Source organism: Poecilia formosa, unplaced genomic scaffold (genome assembly GCF_000485575.1).
Source record: "Poecilia formosa unplaced genomic scaffold, Poecilia_formosa-5.1.2 Scaffold26, whole genome shotgun sequence".
Classification (NCBI taxonomy): Eukaryota; Metazoa; Chordata; class Actinopteri; order Cyprinodontiformes; family Poeciliidae; genus Poecilia; species Poecilia formosa.
This window is the reverse complement of record NW_006799965.1, coordinates 837,282-859,721: the sequence shown is the minus strand read 5'-3', so window position 1 is coordinate 859,721 and position 22,440 is coordinate 837,282. Positions and strand designations below refer to the sequence as shown.

General features: G+C 39.5%; 2 protein-coding genes and 1 long non-coding RNA gene across 6 annotated transcripts in view; 1 reads left to right on the top strand and 2 right to left on the bottom strand.

Annotated features, from left to right (window-relative positions):
• Positions 1-702: 702 nt before the first annotated feature.
• LOC103135519 (macrophage colony-stimulating factor 1 receptor 1-like) lies at positions 703-15,079 on the bottom strand. Of its 3 annotated transcripts, none has more exons than XM_007548297.2 (22): positions 14,501-15,079; positions 14,196-14,306; positions 12,674-12,958; positions 12,300-12,587; positions 12,074-12,210; positions 11,830-11,995; positions 11,536-11,737; positions 11,076-11,191; positions 9,644-9,755; positions 9,351-9,550; positions 9,177-9,268; positions 8,940-9,066; positions 8,438-8,542; positions 8,214-8,324; positions 7,942-8,104; positions 7,780-7,862; positions 7,590-7,693; positions 7,160-7,282; positions 5,084-5,195; positions 4,893-4,992; positions 3,869-3,980; positions 703-2,188 (listed from the first exon to the last, which is right to left on the bottom strand). In XM_007548297.2, exons 2-22 carry the CDS (start codon positions 14,248-14,250, stop codon positions 2,042-2,044), a joined length of 2,940 nt encoding a protein of 979 aa, XP_007548359.1. In that variant the 5' UTR covers positions 14,251-14,306; positions 14,501-15,079; the 3' UTR covers positions 703-2,041. The 3 variants fall into 3 exon arrangements, with proteins under 3 accessions (XP_007548359.1, XP_007548358.1, XP_007548357.1); XM_007548296.2 differs by having other exon boundaries at positions 14,196-14,268; XM_007548295.2 differs by having other exon boundaries at positions 14,196-14,265; positions 14,501-15,078.
• Positions 3,098-22,422, top strand: LOC107835830 (uncharacterized). Its single transcript, XR_001661659.1, has 2 exons — positions 3,098-3,131; positions 22,263-22,422. It is a non-coding gene; the product is annotated as an uncharacterized LOC107835830 (long non-coding RNA).
• Positions 16,312-22,440, bottom strand: part of LOC103135517 (platelet-derived growth factor receptor beta-like) — a 33,142-nt gene continuing 27,013 nt past the window's right edge. For both annotated transcript variants that reach the window (XM_007548292.2, XM_007548294.2), the window contains exons 19-23: positions 21,883-21,994; positions 21,208-21,307; positions 21,022-21,127; positions 19,322-19,611; positions 16,312-18,512 (exon numbers count right to left, since the gene is read on the bottom strand). In XM_007548292.2, the coding sequence (XP_007548354.1) occupies positions 18,365-18,512; positions 19,322-19,611; positions 21,022-21,127; positions 21,208-21,307; positions 21,883-21,994 (756 nt within the window). In that variant the 3' untranslated portion in view covers positions 16,312-18,364. The remainder of the gene's footprint in view (positions 18,513-19,321; positions 19,612-21,021; positions 21,128-21,207; positions 21,308-21,882; positions 21,995-22,440) is intronic.

Genomic DNA, 22,440 nt, shown 5'->3' with positions numbered 1-22,440 from the left:
TTTCATGCATAAAAAGTTTTAATTTATTAGATAAAAATCATACAATGTGATTCTCTGTCTCTTTGAGTCTCTCTCTCTCTCTCTCTCTCTCTCTCTCTCTCTCTCTCTCTCTCTCTCTCTCTCTCTCTCTCTATATATATATATATATATATCTCAGATGAGATAAACTAACGGCACAGCTGGCAACTTCAGCAAGACTGGAGGCATTCTGTGCAACTGGTTGACTACTTTAAATATGTATTCACCAGAATTGATTAACTTGTGCAATTTTGAAACTATGTGGAACCAAGAATCAACATAGAAGTCAAGGTCTTTTTTCTCTCTCTCAAAAGCAAAAGAAAAATTAAATTATTTAGATATTTGTTTTGGACATAAGTCAGAATAAATGAATCTGCAAATGATGAGTGACTTGTTAGTTTTAGTCTCTGGTAAAGCAAAATAAGCAAATGGTTGAACTACTTTAAAGTCTGAAAATGTTGCGTGGTGGGGCTAAACCTAGAACATCATTTAGATTTTTAGATACGTCTATCAACACAATTTCAGAGTTTGGCAATATTCGGGGTTATTGTGGGAAAAGTTCCAGAGGAAATTCAGATTGGATCAAGTCCAACTGAAAAGAGGAAGTGGGGAGAGAGGAAGACAAAGGCCACAGTTTCTGTCTGCACAGGAAATCAAAAAAAACAACAACACAAAACTGCAAAGTTCTTCCGAGGTTTACCGAAGTGGGAGCTGGACTTTTATTGGTAAGATTTTATTCAACAACTGCATCTGCACTGATTTAAACAAACAAACAAAAAAAACACACTGAAATACCGATGTGCTACAATCTACAACATTCCAGTGAAAACAAAGATAACTTGAGTTTGTCTCATACACTATGAGACACCTCGTTCAGACGCGAACACGTACAAAATGCCTGACATCGCACAAATTTTCCATCTGTATCGCTCGTATAGCTTATAAATCATTCTAAAAATCATCTTACAGTTGGCAGTGTAGGCTGACTGCTACATACAGACATTAGTGAAACATTCATCTAATGCCGGGGAATGAAAAGATCCAGTTGTCACGTACAAAATGTACATTAAAAAAAAACAAAAAAAACATAAGAAGTTCACATTGTCAGACACGAAAGGCCCAGAATACATCCAGAGATTCTTTCTGCTTCTAAACTACACCGCTAAATTAATTAAAGTGAAGCAGAACAATCACGTTACTAACCACTGACGAGCATTGCAAAGAAAACGAGCCATGACCGAGGCACCGAGAAAACAACACGGTCATTCTTTTGCCTTCTCGCTTCAGTTGCTTTACCATGTACAGATTAGGAAGGAACATGTTTTTCCGACCTTCACCTAAAAGAGTGAGAAGAAAAAAAAAACAAAAAAAAAAACTGACTAACTTTGAGAAAATCATAAATCGAGCCGTTTTAGTCCAGTGTTCGCAGTTGTTATTGCGCATGCAGTACACGCAAGCTCATATTGCACGTGCTGGCAATAAAAACCATTAAAAAAAGGAAGTGATCCTGCTGATTTCAACCTCCACAAAAAAAAAACAAGACTGTCACCTTGTTACAGTAAGCAATGTAATAAAGACGATGTACAGCAGATAACCGATAAAATAAACATGTTATGCAAGACGAAAGACTGATGAACGGTCCACCAGTGGCGATGTTTTCAATATAATAACAGCTCTGTAGAGCTTGCATGCTTGTTGACATGATTCCTCCCTTCGTGTCTTGCAGTCGAGGTTGGAATTGGCAGTTTCTAGTCATGGTCTGCACAGAAGCGAGTCACATGCTTTCGCTGCAGCCGGTCGTCTGTCTGGCGAACAGGCACAACGGAGCAAAAAAATAACCGAGAGGGTAACAGTCTGCACTGCCGCAAAAAAACAAAAAAAAAAAAAAAAAAAAAAAGAATAAAAGGACTCAGCCTTGGGCTGCAGCAGTTTATATTTTGTTGAATCATTCTATTATTTTTTTTAATGTTCTGTGGCTTTTTATTTTTTATTTTTTACAAATGTATTGTTGTTTGGGACTCTTTCAACAAAACTGATAGTTGTTTGTCTTCATCAGAGGCTGCTCCTCCTCGTCGTGGTCACAAGACTGGTCACAGGGGCCATCGTGACACTTTGGCTTGTCATAGGCATCAGCCTCTGTGACCTCCTGCTGCATATTCTGGTAGATTACCTGAGGAAGGAAGCATTTAATGGTTTGATAGGTGCAAAATACTTCTGCTGATTCCATGTTTCGTCTGTGACAGAGACCTTTCTTAGATTGTGATGTCCTCCAAGTCTAATTTAAGTCCTCTTCAAACTATGATGCGAAAGTACCACCAGTGGATGTTAGTCTGCTTTTGGTGGTACTGAGACAAACTGGACAAACCCCAACTAACCTAAAAGATGACCGCTTTAGGCACATTGATCTGTGCTTCCAGCAGATGCTATCAGATACTTTCAGTGGAGCAGATTTTAAGAGCACCTGCCGGATTTCTTCCGATTTTACTTCTTTGGTATTTAAAGGTTTCAGACAATCAAACTAATGTCAAACATCAAAGAGAATCAGAAAAAAAAAACATTTTCCAAATTATAGTACTTATTCGAGGAAGAAAACTGTCCAAACCAGCTGTACCTATGTAGAAACAATCCATTTTTAAATCTAATAACTAAGTGCGTATGGTGGCCATAGAGGCTATCAGGGATTTACGTCGCTATGGAACTATTTTTACCGCATGCTTCATTGTTTAATTGTTTGAGTAAGAGATCCTGGAGAGGTTTTGAGCAGGATTGATGCAGGATATAAATATTTAATTTCATTTAATGGATTAATAACTAAGTTTTATTGAGTGGAGCCCATTATCCAGATCTGGAATCAGTAAAATAGCCCATAAATATAACTTTGCATGATTTTGTAAGTTATGATAATTTAATGCAAAGTTGGCATTTTTAATGGACTTTCAATGCAACTTTTAGAGCAACTTTGCATTAAAAGTGTCGTTATTTACTGAATGACACTTCATGACAGCTTTCATAAACATTCATAAAGATTTCTTCATGTTCATGACAGATGTTATGTCATGTTTATGACAGTGCCATGTCAGTCTTATGCACAGCCCTTCAAATAAAGTGTTAGCGTATTTTCTGTTTATCTTTGAAATTTTGTTTGAAACTTCATCTAGAAACTTTAGTTGTTGATTTGAATTGTTCAAGTGTTAAAAAATCTGCGAAGGGAAACAAAACCATGTGACGCTCCAGACCAAATGTGTTTACTTTAATTTCATTTTCGCAGAGACAAAAGATTTTGCTCTTTAGCCTAGTTGATTTATTTTATTTTATTTTTTTTAAAAAAAGGACAAACAGAGGAAATTTGTAAAGGGGACATCATGCATATGTAAAGATTTAGAGAGACTCAAATGATTGTAATGTAAATAAATTGCTTGTTTCTCCAGGTATCACTGAATTTCAAACACACCAAGTAGCAGTTTGGGTTGGTACGAAACAAACTGTCTTTTCTTTTAGAAATTCTGGGTCTGGTTTAGATGGTCTCCTTGTTCTTTTTTTCCCATCTTTAAAATTCCAAAATTTACTTCAAACACGTAGCACAAATGAATAAGAACGTTCCCAGTATAACTCCTGTTACATTACCAGTTTAAAATGACAGCTTATTGGTACTTGGACCATTTGCATTTATTGGAGTGATACTTGATGAAAAAAGGTTTGTGAACCGCTAACGTAACCAATTAGGCTAGAGAGCAAACTTTTTTGTCTCTGTGAAAACGAAGTTAAAGTAAACACGTTTGGTCTGGAGCGTCACATGGTTGTGTTCCTTTCACAGATTTGATCAGTCCAGCCTGGAATCACACTAACTCACCTGCTCGTCCTCCAGGTGGCCCCCCAGTAGCTTTTCTATCATTTGTCCGATTTTGCTAAAGGTCGGACGCTTTGTGGGTTCCAGGTTCCAGCACATTTTCATGATGACGTACCTGGAACAGAGCAGAAAGCGGGGTCTCAGTGTGGCACAAGCTAAACCATAAAACACAACTCCGGCAACACGCTCGGCATGGCCAGTCAAGGCAGTGACGCAGTTCAATAAGAGAGGCTTGTTCATAAGAATCATCGGCCCCTGAGTCCCATTTTGAGGCCGTGAAATAGCAAGTTACACGGCTTCCTGGCGCTGCGATCATGTGGCTAACAGGCAGAACCGAGGCCTGACTCACAACAGGACAACAGATGATCAGGCCCTGACTCTGATTCAGTCCCTTCCATTTCCACAGCTCAGCGATTCCGACTCGTGTGACGACGGTGCTAAATTGGTGTACACAGATGCTGCGGCCCCTCCAACCACGGGACACAGAGCAGAAAGCCTTGAGTTTTTCCACTCCGTCACTTTGCAGTTTAAGCTCGCTGAATTTGAGAATGAAGTAAAATCCGACATAATGGAAGCGCTTCATCCAGCTATCTCCTGTATCAGTAATTTCAGATATGAGATAGGCCCGAAGACATCAGAACGGAAAGAAAAAAGCCTCTTTGTTTTTGTCGCGATAAGCATTTGTGCAGCTGGCTGCTTCGTCTGTGTGATGCTGTACTCGACTTAGAATTAATCATCAGCATTAATGTTGTCATCTTAAGTCACTTGCATGTTATTTCATCAGCTACGTCCAAGCCAGCAACAAAATACTATCATCACAGCTCATGCGCCGATGAGCTGGGTGGTGGGAGGCAAATATCATGTCTGAGTTAATTGTAAAAACCCTGCTGATAGTCACCTGATGTCCCACTCAAACCCATCTGATAATGGGGTAGTGCTCAGCAGAGCTTTATCATTAGAAATTGTAAAAGAGGGGCTGAGCCGGTTGCTATGAGCAGAATCCTGCAGAGAGGGTGCAAGAGCTTACATATCTAGTGGAGCAAAGTCAGGCTGGGACATCTGATAGCCGCGCTTCACCATCTTGTAGAACCTGGTGTCCACAGCCATGTTGGGATATGGACTCTGGCCTGAAAGAAAAGCCAAAAAGCTTGACGAGGTTTTGCAGGTGGATCATGACTGGATAGGTGAATACGAGGTGAGCTCTGAGATTATTACTACCTAAAGAGAAAATCTCCCATAAGAGGATGCCGTAGGACCAGACGTCACTCTGCACAGTGTAGACACAGTCAAAGATGCTCTCTGGGGCCATCCACTTCACAGGCAGACGGGCCTTCACACACACAACCATATATGTTAAATCAAACAACTCTGAATGAATAAATTAATGACTCTTACAAGTGAAAACAGATATGAAAAGACACAAACAGTTTTTTTATTTTTTTGTCTGACATGATGGAACTTGTCTTAGTTCAGATAATTTAGGAAAACAGCTGTTTTCATTTGCTAAATGCCAGAATAATGAGATATTACGTCACTTTCTTGCAATACTGCCGTTCACAAAGATTGGTGTAATAATGTAGTGACTTTGTAAGTTTCGGATTAATTTTCAAACTTTAAAACAGCATGAGGATGTCAGGCCCTTATAACTATTCTGGAAGGAGACAAATTCTGAGTCCTAGAGATGAACATGTTTTAGAGTGAAATGTAAATATCAATCACAAATCAAAAGCCACTTTGAAGATGCTGGCTGAAGGCAATGTCAATATCCACATGGGAAGAAAAGCCACTCATTGACAAAAAAGGCATTACTCCAAAAGCCACACAGACCGCTAGAAGACAGTCATTAAACACTTCAATATTTAGATGCATATAATGTGATGAAACTTAAAAACAGGCATCATAGACATGTTTGTGTATGATGACAAACATGAACAAAGTCAAAGATCTGACTCTGTTCCATCAGTTCTGTCAGAAGGAATGGGCCACATTTCTAGAAAGCTATCGTAAGAAACGTGTCAACTAACATGCAAAACATCTGACTCAAGTCATACACTTTAAAAGTTATTGAACACTAAGGAAATGTTCGGTAACTTCTGAGAATAAAAGTTAAAAAAAAATCAGATTTTTTTTTCTTGTTTAGAAATAGTTTGGTAATCCTGAATGACCATTAACGGGATCTTTTATGAGGCTATATTGGTTCCAGTGGCCTTTATTTTAAAGCGGTCATACAGGAAGTGGGCAATGAGAGAGAGGAGAAGACATACGGCAAATCTCATGTCTGATCGAGAACTAAGGTTCCTGCACCACCACAGCATCAATACACGGGAGATGTTTAGTCTGATTTAATGTTAGTAAGACAGAAAAGGTTTTGAGTCACTTATGCTTATAATAAATGTCTACTGATATAATTAAATACACGTTAAATGCTAAAACATCTGTTAACATTTCAGTTTGCGCAATTTACTTAGGAACTCAAGATTATAGTGAAGTTTTTTTTTTTTGACCCAATCTAAAAATAGTAAGTTACTTGATCTTATTCAAAAGAGCTAATCCGACTTTAGTCATAATTAATGATCACTACAGAACGTTTTTGAAAGCCACATATTAAATAAACATCTCTAAGATTTTTGATAAAATTAAGATTAGCTTATTTCAACAATTTCTTTATCCTGCAAGTTATTATAAATTACATTTTTATAAATGTTTAGTACATCTCAACTAATGTTTCCAGGAAAGGTTGGCCTCATTTACTCATAATTGTAGTTTTTTTTTAACTCAAGTTTATAAAATTTACTCAGTTATTTTATATGATAATTTTTTTTTTACTATAAGTCTTTCAGGAACTCTTTACAAGTTGCTTCACTCTGCTGGTAAGCTGCCTGGAATGAAAGTACTTTCTACTGTTTTTGTCTGTCCTGAAATAAATCAGGTATTTAAAAAAAAATAAAATAAAAATTAAACAGTATTCTTATGAAAACTAACATTTAGCCAAGACTGGCATGTCTGCTAAGCAGTGGACTGCAAAATCAACTCTATGAAGTCTAGTATGCCGACAGGAAATACTCAAAAATCATTCTTGATTCGATGTGTTGAAATGAAAATAAAACCGGATAAATGTGTTAGGCAACATGACTGATGCAACACATTTTTGTTGAGCATTTTGATGAAAGGTGTGACACCATCGGACTTTTGCGTTTTTGCTTAACATTATAATGTGAGACTCTCGCTGCCTGGGACAAGGTTAGGTAGGGTTATGGTTAGTCAGAGTCAGCAGTCATCTACTCAAGCACTTACATTGCCCTTCACAACATAGTTGGAGTCATTCATGATGTCTCGCGCCAAGCCAAAGTCACAAATCTTTGCCTCTCTGCGGCTGGTCAGGAGGACGTTCCTTGCAGCAACGTCTCTGTGGATACACTGAAGAAAAACAAAGCCACACAGTTTGTGTCTTGTTATAACGTCTTGCAACATAAAAAGCAATCGGTTTAGTGTTTCCTTAATATAGCAGCAACTGCATGATGAAAGGCTTCAAACTATTACCAGTAAATGGATGTAAGAAATGCAAAGAGGGAAATTCCCACTCTTAGCACCCAGCGAATGATTTCACAGGCTTCCGTTTACAGTGGAACTGTCATCAGTGTCTGTGACCCTGTCCAGGAATGGAAACGGAGCTGCTCCTATTTATATTTTACAGAAGTGTCTCAGAAATTTTCTATGTTCTTACATTTTTAGCGGCGAGAAAGTCAAGGCCCTGCGCGACTTGAAGGGAGAATCTCAGGAGGTCGTCAATGTCCAGTGGCCAGTCGCCAGTCTCCTCGCAGTCCGACTCTGAACGAGAATCAGAGAAAGGTGGTGTTGAGTGAGTTGTTCTCGCTATGCTATTGTTTGGATACAATCTCTGGAGCCGCTTGTACCTCGAGATTGTTCTGCATTTGGCAGCTGAGTGGGTCTCATCTCCAAGTAGCTGCTTGAGGCGAAGCTGGAGATCCCGCTGTCACTGTGAATCAATCGTCACGATAAGTGGGTTTTTCTTTGAATTCGTCCTACGCTATTAGGTCCCATGTTTGGTGACGAACCTTCTGATGAACTGCTTCTGAATGCAAATGTTTTTGTAATCGTTCGAGCTCTCGCCGATCTCGGGAATGTTCATGACGAAGTTCACAAAAGTCTCTGCTTTCTGGCGAAGGAAGTTCAGCAGGTCACCGAGGCTGCAGTACTCAGTGATCACAAGCACTGGTCCTGGAGAGGAAACACAGTTTAAAAGTGTTTTCATGCAATTTACTTTGTAACACTTGATTTTCCATGGAGTCAACAAAGTTTCATAAGCATTTTTTTTATGCCATCTGACCTCCATAAGTGCAGGCCCCAAGCAGATTGACTATGTGTTTGTGATGCCCCAGGTGACTTAGGATCTTCAGTTCAGACATTAGAGCCTCCCTCTCATCTGAATGGGCACTGGCTGCAGATAAACAGTATGGACCATAAAAAAAAAAAAAAAATAGTGGTATTTAATCTTTACAGAGGTTTACTTGGAGTAAAATACTGTGTCTCTGAGATATTAGCAGATCTAACCTTTTAACATTTTCACAGCCACGCGCATGACATTGTCCTCCTTCCCCAAACCGTAAGCTGTTGCTTCCACAACTTTTCCAAATGCACCCGCACCCAAAATCTTTCCTGTTAAGCGACAAAGAACACAAGACGGATCATTTCTAATCCACTTTGCTCTGTTATTCATGGTTTTACAGCATTAATTTTTATTTTCTACTCCAATGACTATCTTTATTTTTAGATATCCTATTGCTATGGCTAGGCTGGGTGTTTCAGATGATTATTTATTCCAAGTCTGAAAGGTCTTGTTATAAGGGAGTCATTCCTCCCTACTGTCACCACGTTTACTCAAGTGAATGACTCAGTGTAATCAGCTGAGCTGCTTTTTTGTAGTGCCTCATGATGACACTTGTTCTAACTTGTTGCTTTATCAGTACGCTTATTTCAAGTGAATTGAGTTGAATCTAATCAAAAATAAACATTTATAATTACGCGTTCAAATAAAAATGGGCACTTAGGTAACCTAGTTTTAGCTTGTCTCTTGGGAACTCCCACTTCTCGTTGTATGGCAGCTGTGTGGGGTCGATGAAAGTGTAATTGTTGCCATCCCTCGCTTCTATGATCTTCCAACGGATTTCGTAGCGGGGTTTCTGCAAATTAAAGTCAGAAAACACCTCTTTGGTTCAACTAAATCTGTAAACTTTCCCACAGTCCATAATTCAGGATGAAAACCAGTCGCCATGTGGCGCTTTCAGTATACCTGCTTGTATTTGTAAAGCAGAATGGCCAGCAGCACCAGGAGGATTGCTAGAATTCCTGCAGCTCCACTCAGGGTTGTAGTGAAGAGCTTGTCTGTCCGATTAGAGAACAAACAATCAAAATGAGAAACCGCGATTGCAATCTGTGAGATCTAGAAGAAAAGTCACATCCTCACCAGACACCTCCATGGCGAGTGTGTCTCTGCTCACACCAATGAGGTTGAAGGCTACGCACTCCACCGTCATCCTCTGGCTGGACGGTCCAACCGTGAGGACGCTCTCCACCTCCACAGCCCCGTACTCTTCCCTCTGGACTTCCACAGTGGGAGCCTGGAGAGGGATGGCCAGCTGCAACCCTGACGTATTTTCATTACACCTAAGCCACAGTGAAACATTAAGAATTTTAATGTGTAATGTTAGGATAAACTTAGTGACAACTTATTAGTCGTCGCAGTCAGGTTGCACTCACGTGGGTCGTATCCCCAGACACTGATACCAGATGATCCTCGGAGCCGGATAGCCAAACGAGGTACAAGCCAGAGTAGTTACATTTTCCCATCTGACGACTGCATTAGGTCTCTCTGGCATATATATATAAAAGAAAAAAAAAAACACTGCAGTTTTACACATTGGCTTTAAAGCGATCCCTTGGGTGACAATGGATACAATAAAAAAGTTGTGGTCATGGCATTTCACTGTGGTGCATTTTTTGGCACTTTTGCCTTGCAGCAAAGTGTCATGGGTTCAAGTCCTGGCTTTGCCTTTGATTGTTCTCTCCATGCATGGGTGGATTCTCTCAGAGGACACAAGTCTTATCCCATGATCAAAAAACATGACTGTGAGGTTAATTGGTCTCTCTGAAACTGCCCTCAGGACTGAGTGTGCACATGCATTTCTTTTTTCTTTTTTTTTTGTCCATCCGGTCTATATGTTTTCCTGTAATGGACTAGCCTGCAAGGAAAATTGTGAATAGACAGTTGGAGGATGGAAGATCCTGAGTGTGAGATCTCACAAAATATTTGTACAAAATCAAATCCTTGACTATTTTTCTTAAGATCCTCCAGACATTTTGTGATATTCCACAAATTCTTGTAGGATTTCGGCTTATCTGAGATCTCCACATCATTCTGACAAGAAATACAACACATCTATCGACATTTATTTATATTTCTTGTCATTTGCATAAAGTCTTTGCGAGCTCCACTGTCTACACCTACCAGTGGTATTGCTGCCCTTGGCTGCTGTTATGCTATTTTTGACATTTTTATTGGACCTCACGAATCCTTTGAGGTCTTTAAAACCTTTGCAGAATCTCCTGAATGTATTTCAATCTGTAGAGACTCAGAGGGCGAGAGAAACAGCAGTTAAACTATTTTATTAGACCGAGAATTTGACGCTCGGACACCGGCATAACACGTGCAAGCTGAGACTCGCTGTGAGAGCTTAAGTGATCGGCTCGAGTAAAGTTCAGGTAAGTCTTCCCCGGGCCTGGTCACTGGTGGTGGAGCTTGGAGGGGAGTCTTGATAGGACCCGAGGTTTCCAGGAGGCTGATGGTGGAGATGGGGAGGAGGTGGGTTGAAGCACGACTAAAGACATCTTGAAGCACAGCTGAAGCGGGTGGACCTGTGGCTGCTTCGCCTTTTAAAGGAGCTTTTGCTGGATGATTAGACTGAAGCGGAGCAGCGGAGCGTCCTGGTTGGCTGCAGCGAAGGCGTGGTGATAGATGACGCCGGTTAAGGAGAATAGTCTCACAGGTTGAATTTACGTCTAGGCTTCATTTTTTAAATCAAAATCATCCAGCGTCACTTGCAGGGTTCGGTAACTTTAAGATCTATCAGGCAGTCAAGGACATATCTTTACAATAATAAAAACTGAGTTTACTTTAATTTGTGTCACTTACGATACATTTGGACTTGAAATGAGATGGATGCGTTGGTCAAGTCACTCTTTGCGTAGAAAGTGTATTGTCCTTGCTCCTGTATGTTCATCCTCTTCAACTGCAGAGTTGCGACGTATCTAACACAGAACGAAAACAAAACAACAACAAAAAGGATATTTTAACTGAAAAACAGAAACATTTTTGGAGTAAGAAGAAGTGACTAATTCTGCGGTTTGTATTCAGACAGTTTCTATGTATCACTCCTTCGTAAGTCCACATTTAAAAAAACAGAACTTTGTTCTTCCCTTTAGCAGTTTTTTTGACCTGAGTGGAGATATGATGACCTTCATGTTCCTGGTCAAATTTACACAAAATGCACCGACAGCATTTCAGAACAATTTCCTCTTCTGCTGTTCTGTCTAGCAGTTGGACAAAGCTTTTTTTTTATTGTTTTTTTTTTTTATATCTCCAGGCTTTGCACCTGTTGTTGTATCGGATGAACTTGTGCTCCTGTGTGGATGTGTTGGGCGGTGTCGGAGTCAGCCATCCTTGCTCGGTTATATGAGGGTAGGCTTCAATGAGTAAGCTGAGCTCCAGGTCTTCTCCCTCTTTCACCACAACAGAGAGACCATTGAGGGTCAGTGTTGGTGAGAGCTGGGGCAGCAGCCTGATGTAGGGCTTATCTGAAAAAAAAAAAAATGAAAGTTCAGAAAATCAGCAACTTTTGTGCATGATAAAGGTGAAACACAGGAGATGAAGCTGTTTTGTTTCTTACCCACAACCAGCAGGTACGTAGTTGTGCTGTTCACTCCGGCTTCGTTAGTTCCGATGCAGGAGATGTTTCCAGTGTCTGCAAGGTCCACGGCAGAGATTGTCAGGATGCTCTGGATGTCCAGACGATTTTCTCCATTTGAGCGAACGGTCTCTTCTATTCTTGGCTTCTAAAACGAGAAGCACAAATCTGAGCCGAGATCCAGACGAATGCTTCAGACGAGACTTCAAGGACGCCTCCCACTGACCGATTTGGTGGTGTATTTCCATGTGACGTTGTAGTTAAAGTTTGGATTGTGTGTTGTGCAGCGAATCTTAATTTCTTCCCCAACTATCCGTACATATTCATCTGTCTCCAAGAAGACATACGGAGGGAAGCGAAGCTCTACAGCGAAAGAAAATAATAATAATAATAATACATTTGTGAGTGCTTGACATTTAGAAGGTTTTAGTCAATCGGCCAAGTGATCTCACTCTGAATGACGTTGATGGAAAACGCCTTGGAGGTTCTTTCCACTCCATTGACCTTGGCGGTGCAGACGTAGTCAGCGTTGAAGCTCGGGTGGAGGCTGTGGATGAGGATGCCACGGTGCCGGTCCACGGTGAAGTTCATTCCAGGTGGCACAGTGGTGCCGTTGTCCATGCGGAGGCCCAGATCGGTGGCTGAGGGGTCTGTTAGCAGGCAGGGCAGTAGGAAGTCATCACCCTCCTTCCTCACCACACGCAGAGATGTGCTGCTTGTCCAAAACACTCGCTGTGGGTCTGAAATGGGGATGAAAATGGACGTGGTCAGCCTTAATAACTACTGTGACACAGTCACACAACGATTCTCAGCTGATCTCACTCACCTTTCACATACACATGCAGTGAGGAGGTCAGATTATTGAAACTGGGTTTAGCAGTGTAGAAGCACTTGTACGTTCCAGTGAATTCTGCCGAGGAGCGTTCCACCTTTAAGACGCGGACGTTCCCGTTGCCCCTGGATACATAACGCCTGTGTTTGGCCAGCCTGAGTTGCCAGTTCACAGGTCCGCCGCCTTCACACCTCAGATCCAAAGGCCTCCCGGCCCTAACCACCACCTCGGGGCCCGTCACCACCTTGGAATTGACTTTGATTATCGGCTTCCATTCCACTGTTTCAGCAAGATAACACATTTTTCTTTAGATCAATCAAGCTTTAGTACCTTTTTTTATTATTATTTTTTAGTTTGTTCGTTCTCTTGTCAGATTGATGAGTCAGAGTTATTTTAGAATTTCAACCTCCTTTCTGCAAAATCCTCACTTCTGTTTTCCATAGTCTGGGAACCAATAAATATATATAAATACCTATTCAACAAGCAAAGGACACAAGAAGCACATTTAAGGGATTGATACATTAAACAAAAGCCTAACAGCTATATTTAGATAATTGTGAGCCAGTAGGTGTTAAAAGAGACCATGCTCAATGAATTGTTTCTGTCTTTAAGAACAATCATGTCTTGTACTTCAATATTAAGGAGTTTGTTGATGATTATGAATCTAAAGAGGGCTCATTTTAGAAAGACTAAGTCACTTCTATTCTGGGTTTTTCTTTCAGTGTCCGTACTTTCAGTATGGTGGCAAAAGTTTCCCTTTAGAACGCTGCGTTATGAATCTCGAAGGAGAACTGAGATTCCACGTTCAGCATTTCTCTATTCACCGCAATATTTCTCACAGTAACTGGGATTCAAATGTTGTTTCATGGCAATCAGCAGTTCTGCGCTTAATTTGCGTGTCTGTAAACAGCTGCCTCTCCATCCCTTTTGTCTAAGTGAGTGAACTTTTCATCCAAGCTGAAAATAACCCCAATTAGATCTCACGAAGTGATCCAAGAGCAAGCAGAGTTAATCCGTTCAGCTCCCAATCAGACCAAAATTAGAGGATTTCACATGTTCAAATTTAAATACTTTAAACTGCAAAATAATAGCTAGTGGGTGATAACCATTTATCACAGTCAAAGCTGTGTTGAAATGCAGCAGGGGGAAAAAAGAGAAACAATCTCAAGAATGGCCCCACAAACAACTCATGATTTTCTTGTCAATTGTTCTGCTCGTTAGACACAGTATTGTGTACAATTTCTACAAACCACGAGCGAATGCAAAGAAAAATACAAAAAACGGTTCTCAAAGAAAAGTCTGTCATTTTGCATTTTATAAAGTTGTGGAGCAAATGAACATGTTCAATCTGGATTTGACTAACTGGTTTACAGCTTTATGCACTAATCTACAGTATCAAACGAGTACCGCCAATTTAAATTGTGGATTACACAACAAAGCTTCAGCAGACAGGAACAGAAATAGGACAGCAAAAAATATTGTCAAATTTATCTTGGCAGCGTTTGTCCCGTCTTACCTGAAGATGCAGAGGCCACAAGCACCAGCAACAGCGTGAGGTAGGACTGCATCATGGATGAACTCCAGACCTGCTGGTTAAAACACCGGCTGCTAAATAGTCCACATTTGACTTATGGGAAAGAGAAAGATGAAGAAATCAGAAAACTGTCTAGGAAGTTAGGTTAACGCTGCATCCCTTCTTTTACTTCTCTTTTCTAGCCACTCAGAGAAGCTTTGTTGGTAAGAAAGCATTTTATAACTTAGCAAATTGAAAAAAGCTACATTTGACATTATTGAATGTTAGCTTATGTGAAATATTCTCACCTCTTCTTCAGCTTGAAGGAGGGATGGAATAACTTCCCTGGATTTTTGGAAGTTTCCAGCATCCAAGCATGGGCATGCGAGTTCCTTCCTCCCTCTTCCTTTGTCTGTGCCCTTATTCCTCCTTTCTGCTTGTTTACAGTCACACAGCAATCATCAGTGAGTGAGGGCTGGAGGGTGGAGGGAAATTGTGCATGTGTCAAGGAGAAGGCGGTTCAACTTATCATGCTTGACAAATTAATGAGGCATTTCAAATTTGACAGAGAGAGTCCCAGTAAAGGAGAGGTGGGACTTTTCATCTGTGTCAGTGCTAACCGGTGGCCATAGGGCTGTTTTGCCTGGCAGCAAATGGGCAGATATGATTGGGTCAGATTGCAGACTCTTAAAACATTTAGAAATAAAACAAAAAAGGTGATCCTGTAGAAAATCCTGTTCAATGAAATTTACGTGATGCTAATTCACAACAACTTCCTTCGCAATGCAAGTTGAATCTGCAGTAAGCTATATTCAACTTGAATCAAATTCAAGTCCAAACTGTAGTTAAATTAATCAAATGTGTCCAGCACAATGGAATCTTATAGTTGGATTTAGTCCAATCTAATCTGGATTAGATTGGACTGACTAATCCAGTCAGTCCAATCTAACCATTCCAACCATTCTTGGTTGTCAAATAGACATCCAAGAATGCCAAACATTCTATAGTTAGTGCAGTCATGGCTGACTCGCCTCTTCATCCAGAGCCTTCAACCCCTCTTTCTGTACTCTTTCTGCTTCCTTCCTGGGGAGAATTTTGACCATCACCTGCAATTTTCCCACTTCATACCAACTCCAGGCTGAGTCATAAAAAAAGTGCACTAGGTCTCGCTCAGGGCCAACAAAAAGTCCTTCTCAGTTGCCTTTCCAAATTCCTTTTAGACTTGTGTTGCCTCAGCAAAAGGGAAAAGTGAGGTCTTCCTCTCCATCAAATACCTGTGCATTGCTTCATGAGTCCGCAAAAACTAAAAGTTTATTTAGTCCTCAGTCCTTCCATCATCGCTGGTGTCCAACAATAGGTTCTGTAGCTGTGGTTATGACAGGCAACAATGTCGTTTTTGTCCACAGTCACTGGAAAATGGATCTGCAAAGAAGATCCCAAACGTCGTTCACCAGCACTTCAAAAAATATTCATAGGTTTTAAAAAGAGAAAAAAAATAGGATGTCCATAGGATAAGAAGTCCAAGTAATTAAAAACTGCTTCAAATTAGATCAGATACTTTAAGTACTCTATCAGTGACAATGATAATCATCAACAGTTGTCTGAATTGACCAAATATTTATCCTTACAGCATTACTGAGGGCGTCACAGGAGTCTGCTTCTCTGGTCTACGTGTGTTTTAAGGATCTGGAGAAAGAGCACAACCTTGAGCCCTAAGACATTTTATGAGAGGTTCTTTGGGAGTATGGGATAACTGGATGGCGTTTAAGGATTAGCCAATCCTATATGCTCAAAGCAAGAGTTGTGTCTGCGTTCTCGGCACAAAGTGGAGCCTGGGGTACTTTCAATGCAAAATAAAGTGATATTGTACATGAAATCCATAGTTTCGACAGTGGTTTCATTCCTGAGGGGACGCAGCTTCATGTAACTAAAGGTCTATTAGAAAGACAGCAAAGCCTCACTCTTCTGTGAAAATACATTTGTTCTGTTGAGTATTTTGTTCCACTTAAAATACTCATTTTTATGTGAGGCTAGTATACTAGTACATTACTAGTATACTAGATTAATAGTATCTAAATATACTACAAAATAAGTAAAAGAAGATTCCAAAATGTTTAAATATTGTGATATCATTGATTTATTGACACATTTACAGCATACAAAAAAACCCCATATAAAAATACATTTGTAAAAGTTAACAAGAGCTTTGGTACCATAGCTTGTGACATAGTGATTGTGTGCTTTTAAACGGTCAAGAAATAAAGATGTGTTCTTTAAATGGATATGCTAAGTACAGAGATAAAATGCACTATGTAGCAAAAGTCACCCAAAGCAACAGAAAGTATTATGTTTATTTGTGCACATTAGGCTTTCATGGTACGGTGGATAAAAAAAAAAAGTCTACCCATCCCTGTTGAATGTGATGCTTTTACGACACATGAAAAAAGTAATCATGATAAATATTTTTTTTTCACCTTTAATGTGACAAGTTCTCCTTAATTTCACCAAAAAAACCCCCAACAAAATAAAATTGAAGTGATAACCTGGTTGCATAAGATGTACACACCATTAAGCATCAACTTGGTCAAGCATCTTTTAATTTAATTCCGACACAGTCTTGTGTTGCCATTATTACATACTGGGAATTTAATATTTCCCCTCTTTCAGATTAAAATCTCTTAATTTTAGCTGTGAACTCTTGATAGATCATTCCAGATATTTGATTTCTTCTGGCACAGCGAGTCTTTTTGGGATTCTGACACATGCTAAAAAAATTAATTCCATTTTATCTTGAATTATTGGTGCATTGTACTGTTCAATATTTTTTTACCCAACTTAAAAATAAGTTAGTTAAGATCAGATTAGTTGTAACACAGAAAGTGGCTAAAAGCTTTAATAGAGGCTGAGTGAGTGCTGAAGTTTATTTTCCAGGTGTGTACAAATGTGTGCAACCAGGTTATTGCAATTTCTTTAAAATCTTTTTTTTTTTCTGTTTCAATTAATGGATTTGTTTGTCTTTTGGTTAAATAATCCATCCAGAGTATTTCTCACATTAAAGGTGGAAAATGTACTGAAATGATTTATCAATTTGACATTAACAAGAATTTATGCACTGTACATTAAAGCAACCCTTATGTAACAGCTGTGGAAATAAAAAAAAAGGTCTGTCAATAAAAAGGCACTCATGTGGGCCATCTTGTGCCAAGGCAGTGATATGCTGTTTGAGAGTTTCCTGTGCTTTCACAGATATTAGATTTGATTCAAATCAATCTCATAGTCCCAGATTTATGCTGTAGTGGCTCTATGTTGTAGCTTTCTAACATTCACTCAGCAACATAACTTTAATGCAAATATCCTCATTTTCTCTAAATAAAGTGCAACCTGATACAAAACTATGACATAAGCCTATAACGGTGAAAAACAAAACATCGGATGTTAATAAAAACTCAGGCACAAAAATACATTGAATACCACTAAAAGGAAAAAAACAAACATATTTTCAAACAGTGCACCAACGTTTCTGCATTTCTGATTCTTGAAATGAAACTTTATAAACATACTACCATGAATAAGGTTGCTTAATAGTACCCAATGCAAGAAAAAGTTAAAAATAAAAGTGAAAATTAATAATAAAGTGACTATATCATGTTTTCAAATTAGTGTTAATCACTATTGTGAGACAATAGTGTTTTAGGTTGGTCCTCATTACTTTTCTCTGTGAAAGCTAATAATATAAAACCCGCTTCTCAAAAAAAAAAAAAAAAAAGAAGAAATCACATATGCTCAGATAAGAGAGTCAAAAAGACAAACAGTTAGTGTTACCACAATAATAATGCACAATCTGAGCCGCCTAAGGCTTTGTAAGTGTCTGACAGAACTGGCAGCTACAGTGAACACCAACACTACTTTGGTTAAACTGATTGTGTAGGAATGTGACCTTATTCTTCTCCTGGCAAGCTCCCAGAAGAGTGCGAAACTTTGTACCATTTTCATTATTTTATTTGTAACTTTAGACAGAAAACGGAAACTCTCAAACAAGGAAGCAGTTTTCCAGAGCTCAGTAAAACTACAGATTGTTTCTCAGTCTCAGTTTTTGCTACATTTCAGTTTTAGTCGGGTTTCTTCTCAGTCTACAGAAAGGGGCTCGGTTTCCTGCGCCTTCCCACGCAGCGCTACAGGAAGCTGTCTTCTACCTCAGGCGTCCCCATGGAGCCCAGCAGTGCGTCCCTCTCGCTCGTGTTCTCCACCCGGTCTTCCTCTGGAAGAGTTTCAGCCGTGTCCCGAGATGTGGAGTCAGCCTCCTCCTCCACAGCCAGAGAGCTGAGAGTGGAGAAAAAGAAAAAAAACCCAACTCATTTAAATTTTACAGAAATATACAGTTTTGTACTGCAATAATTATTTTAACTTGGCTCAGAAAGAACAGAAACTTGTCTTTGGTTGATCTTTTTACTTCCTCTTTTAAACAGTAAGCTTTATGTATATTATATGCTGTAAACACAATTTCTAGTTACAAATATATGTTGTGTTTGCACATTTTCACTTATGGAGCAAGTACAAATATTTGTTAATAATAATAATAATAATAATAATAATAAGCTGAGCCTTTTATATAATATGTGGATGTTTTATGTCTAAACTTTGACTTTATTCTGCCGGATCAAAGTGATTCGGCAAATAAATGGGACTCTTGACCAAACATTTTTCTGATTTATTTTCGTGAGGGGCCCAACAGCCTGAAACCAAAGGCAGACCTCAAGAGCTTTTTCATAAGCAAAAAGAAATTTCAAATAATCAAAAAATGAAAACACATTCAGACCTACATCTTTGTTTGAATAGCTCTGTTTAAGTGTGCCTATTTAAATTCATAATGAAACATGACAAACGGCTATTTAAAACGGGAAATTACAAACTACTGTAAATTCATGTGGCTAAAAATTTGCCATACAAAGCCGCTGCTTGGCTCCGTGTTTGTATAAGCTATAAAAACACATCTCTGAATCCACCTACATAATACGACGACCGTCTGAGCTCAACATCTGGATGAGTGGGTGTGTGGTGGAAAAAAAGAACATAACACACAAGTCATTTCTCTTTGGATCTGCTCGATTCCTGCAGGAGGGGTCCGTTACCTTGCAGGGCTTTCCGACGGCACTTCGGTGAAAACTTCGTCGGGCTTTAGGTCTGGGAGAGGAATGATGTACTCGTTGTACGAAGGGATGACTTCCTGTGCGTCCGCCTCTCGCCCGCCGTCTCCAGGCCTCGGGCTCTGGCTGCGGCGTCCCGGGAAGGACTGAGTGATTGGAGAGGGAGAGCCGAAGGCCGGGTTGGCAATTGGAAATGGAGAGGAGAGGCGAGGTTTGGTGCGAGCCACGGCAGGGTGGTCGCTCTTGAGGAAGTTTTCATTCACTTGGTTGTATCTCTGTTTGAAAATGGGGGGAAAGGTCGTCAGTCAGCCGAGTGTGGCATGAATAGGAGGTTGGTGCTCATAAACAACGATATACAACATGAAGTCGATACTTGACTCTTTTGGAAACCAATCTGATGTAAAGTGTCTTTTTGAAATGACGTAATTCTTGCAGTGTTACCAATTTGTCACAAGTTGCATTTGTTAGGGACTCCTAAATATTTTTTCTTGTGAAAAACGGTGTTTCATTTAGCATTCCAGTACTTTGGGTTATTTTGTGTCCAGAAAAACACTCCTCAGATTTCTCATGTATTTATCTTCTGAATATAGATGCAAACCGGGAGCTTCAACATTCGACCAACACTGAGATTTTTAACAACACTAAAGCTTTCCAGCTATCCAGTTTTATTTTATGAGTTTCATTCATACGTTTATGAATGCTGCTGTGCTGCTTTACGGTCTGGAGGTACTAGTGAAAAAAAAAATACATTAGCACACCAAGAGTTAACAGAACAGCGTCACAGGACAAGGTCTCATTATGGAAATGCCTTTTTTTTTATTTTTATAAATAAACTGCAGAAATCCTAGCAGTTTTCTGGCTGTCATTTAGAGTCCATCTTTTCCTTGAAACAATTTGTTGACAAGATAAGAAGTTAAAAAGAAATGACTTAAACGTTGGAAAGAGGCTCATGTTCTTCATGCATTCTCCGTTATGAGATCCATTTGATTCCATCACTCAAAATGACTCCACAGTCCATGACAGTTTCTCTTTAGTTAACCTTGTTTTCTTCCTATTAGGTGTTAATCATGGTTTAATTCTCTGGTATGTAAAGTTAATTCCCTTCGTAGGATTTATTAGTTTGCAGATAAACACCGACTTCCTTTACAGAAAAACATGCATACATGCATCTTATGCCTGTAAAGTGTTTGCACAGGTTTTAGTTCTCTGCCTGGCACTGCGTTGTGTTTTCTTTTCTACCTGCTTCTTCTGCAATTTATAAAAAAACAACTGGCTTAGAAAATAAACCAGCAGGTTCTATTTGCTCTCTGTGTCACGCCTCATGACCAGTTGTAAAGTCCTGTTAAGGTCTGCAATAGAACTGCAAAATATATCGAATCGCAATCATCATCATGTGAAAGGGACTGTTTGAAAGCCGTATTTGGCAGGAGATTATATTTCAAGTGCCACACTTGTAAGCTATGCATGCCATTAACTGGCATATAATCAAACACCTGAATCAAATGGCAGAACTCCCTCATCAGCATTTCTTAGCTCTGCAGAGGCCTAATACAAGCCATTTGCTTAATGCAGGTGTGCAGCAGCAGGGATCCATCTAAAAGTTGGAGGACAGTAGGCCTCCGGGATTGGACTTGACCACTCCTGCTCTACTGTTTAAGAAGTAAAATCCAGTACAAGTTATGTACCTTTTTGTAGCTGTCCGTCAGCATGTTTCCCACATTGTGCACCAGGAGGGAGAACTCGGGCCTCTTCTCAAATTTCTCATCCCAGCACTTCTTCATGATCTCATACCTGCAACATAGCCCACATGAAAAAAGGTTCAAGTCAGGAAGAAGAGGAATTTTGGGAGGAACAGCGTTAACGTAACTCACACGTCGTCAGAGGCGTGAGCAGGCTTGGCCATCCTGTAGCCTCTCTTCAAAGCACTGTAGAAGATTTCATTCATGGGCAAATCAGGGTAAGGAGTTCCTCCTGCAGGGACAGTTGAAGATAACCACCCAAAAAAAAGACAGATTTAAAGAATTAAAATGCGAGTCATATTTTTATAAAACAAAATTGAATTTCTGGAACAGATGCCTGGCCAACAACAGATCACAAAAGTGCAGCCAAATAGAGACATGAAAGCACAGAGGATCTTTCTTTTGCACTTACAGAAGCCGAATTGTGAGCATGTTTTTTTACCAAGCAAACTGTCTCCTTTGTATTCACGGTGGCCTAAAAACTTCATGGGAAGATTGTTTAAAAAAAAAAAAAGAAAAAAAAAAAAGAAGTAAAACTAAACAAAACTGACAATACCCTGAGCGAGGAAATGCTGATTTCAACGCTTGACTGAGACTAATAAGATTTTGACCCGATACGAGTTTTCAAACAGATAGTTGTGTACATACAGTCGGACGCAGGGTTTGAGATTTGCCTCAGTTTTAATGGAGCAGGAGAATTCTGGATCTGACCAGAACTCTGACAGGTAAAACTAAAAACGTGGTTACAGATCTTTTTTCGCTTTCGCACATTCTGAGTGTGCAGAGTTATACAAAAGTCATACTGACCCAGAGTGAAAATTTCCCAAAGAAGAATGCCATATGACCAAACGTCACTCAAGGTGGTGTACAAATTGTGAAAAATGCTTTCCGGTGCCATCCACTTAAGGGGCAGGAATGTCTAAATGAGAAGAGAGAAGAAAAAAAAAAATGAAAAAGCACACAAACACGCTTTCAGAAATTAAAGAACATTTTAAAACATGATGAAATTAGCAGGGGTAGAAAGATTTTGCTTGCCGTTTTACATTTTTCTCAGTATTATACAGTCCTGCTTAATGTATGACATTTCAGAACAGAGAAGTTTTATTTTGGTTTGCAGTTTCAAACAGAATAGGCAAAAATGTCTTGTTAGTTAAGAAATGTTTTTGACCGACATTATGAATGAATAGAAATAAACTTCTGTATGTTTTTAGAGCATAAACCAGCATAATCTGCTGTATGTTTTGTGTCAGTGTTTGTTATATTAGCCTGTAGCACAAAATGTTTCAACAAATGAGTCTCCATATATTCTTAGTGAGAAAATGGGACTCAGCAGATTAGGTGCTAAATTAAAAAAAAAAAAAATTG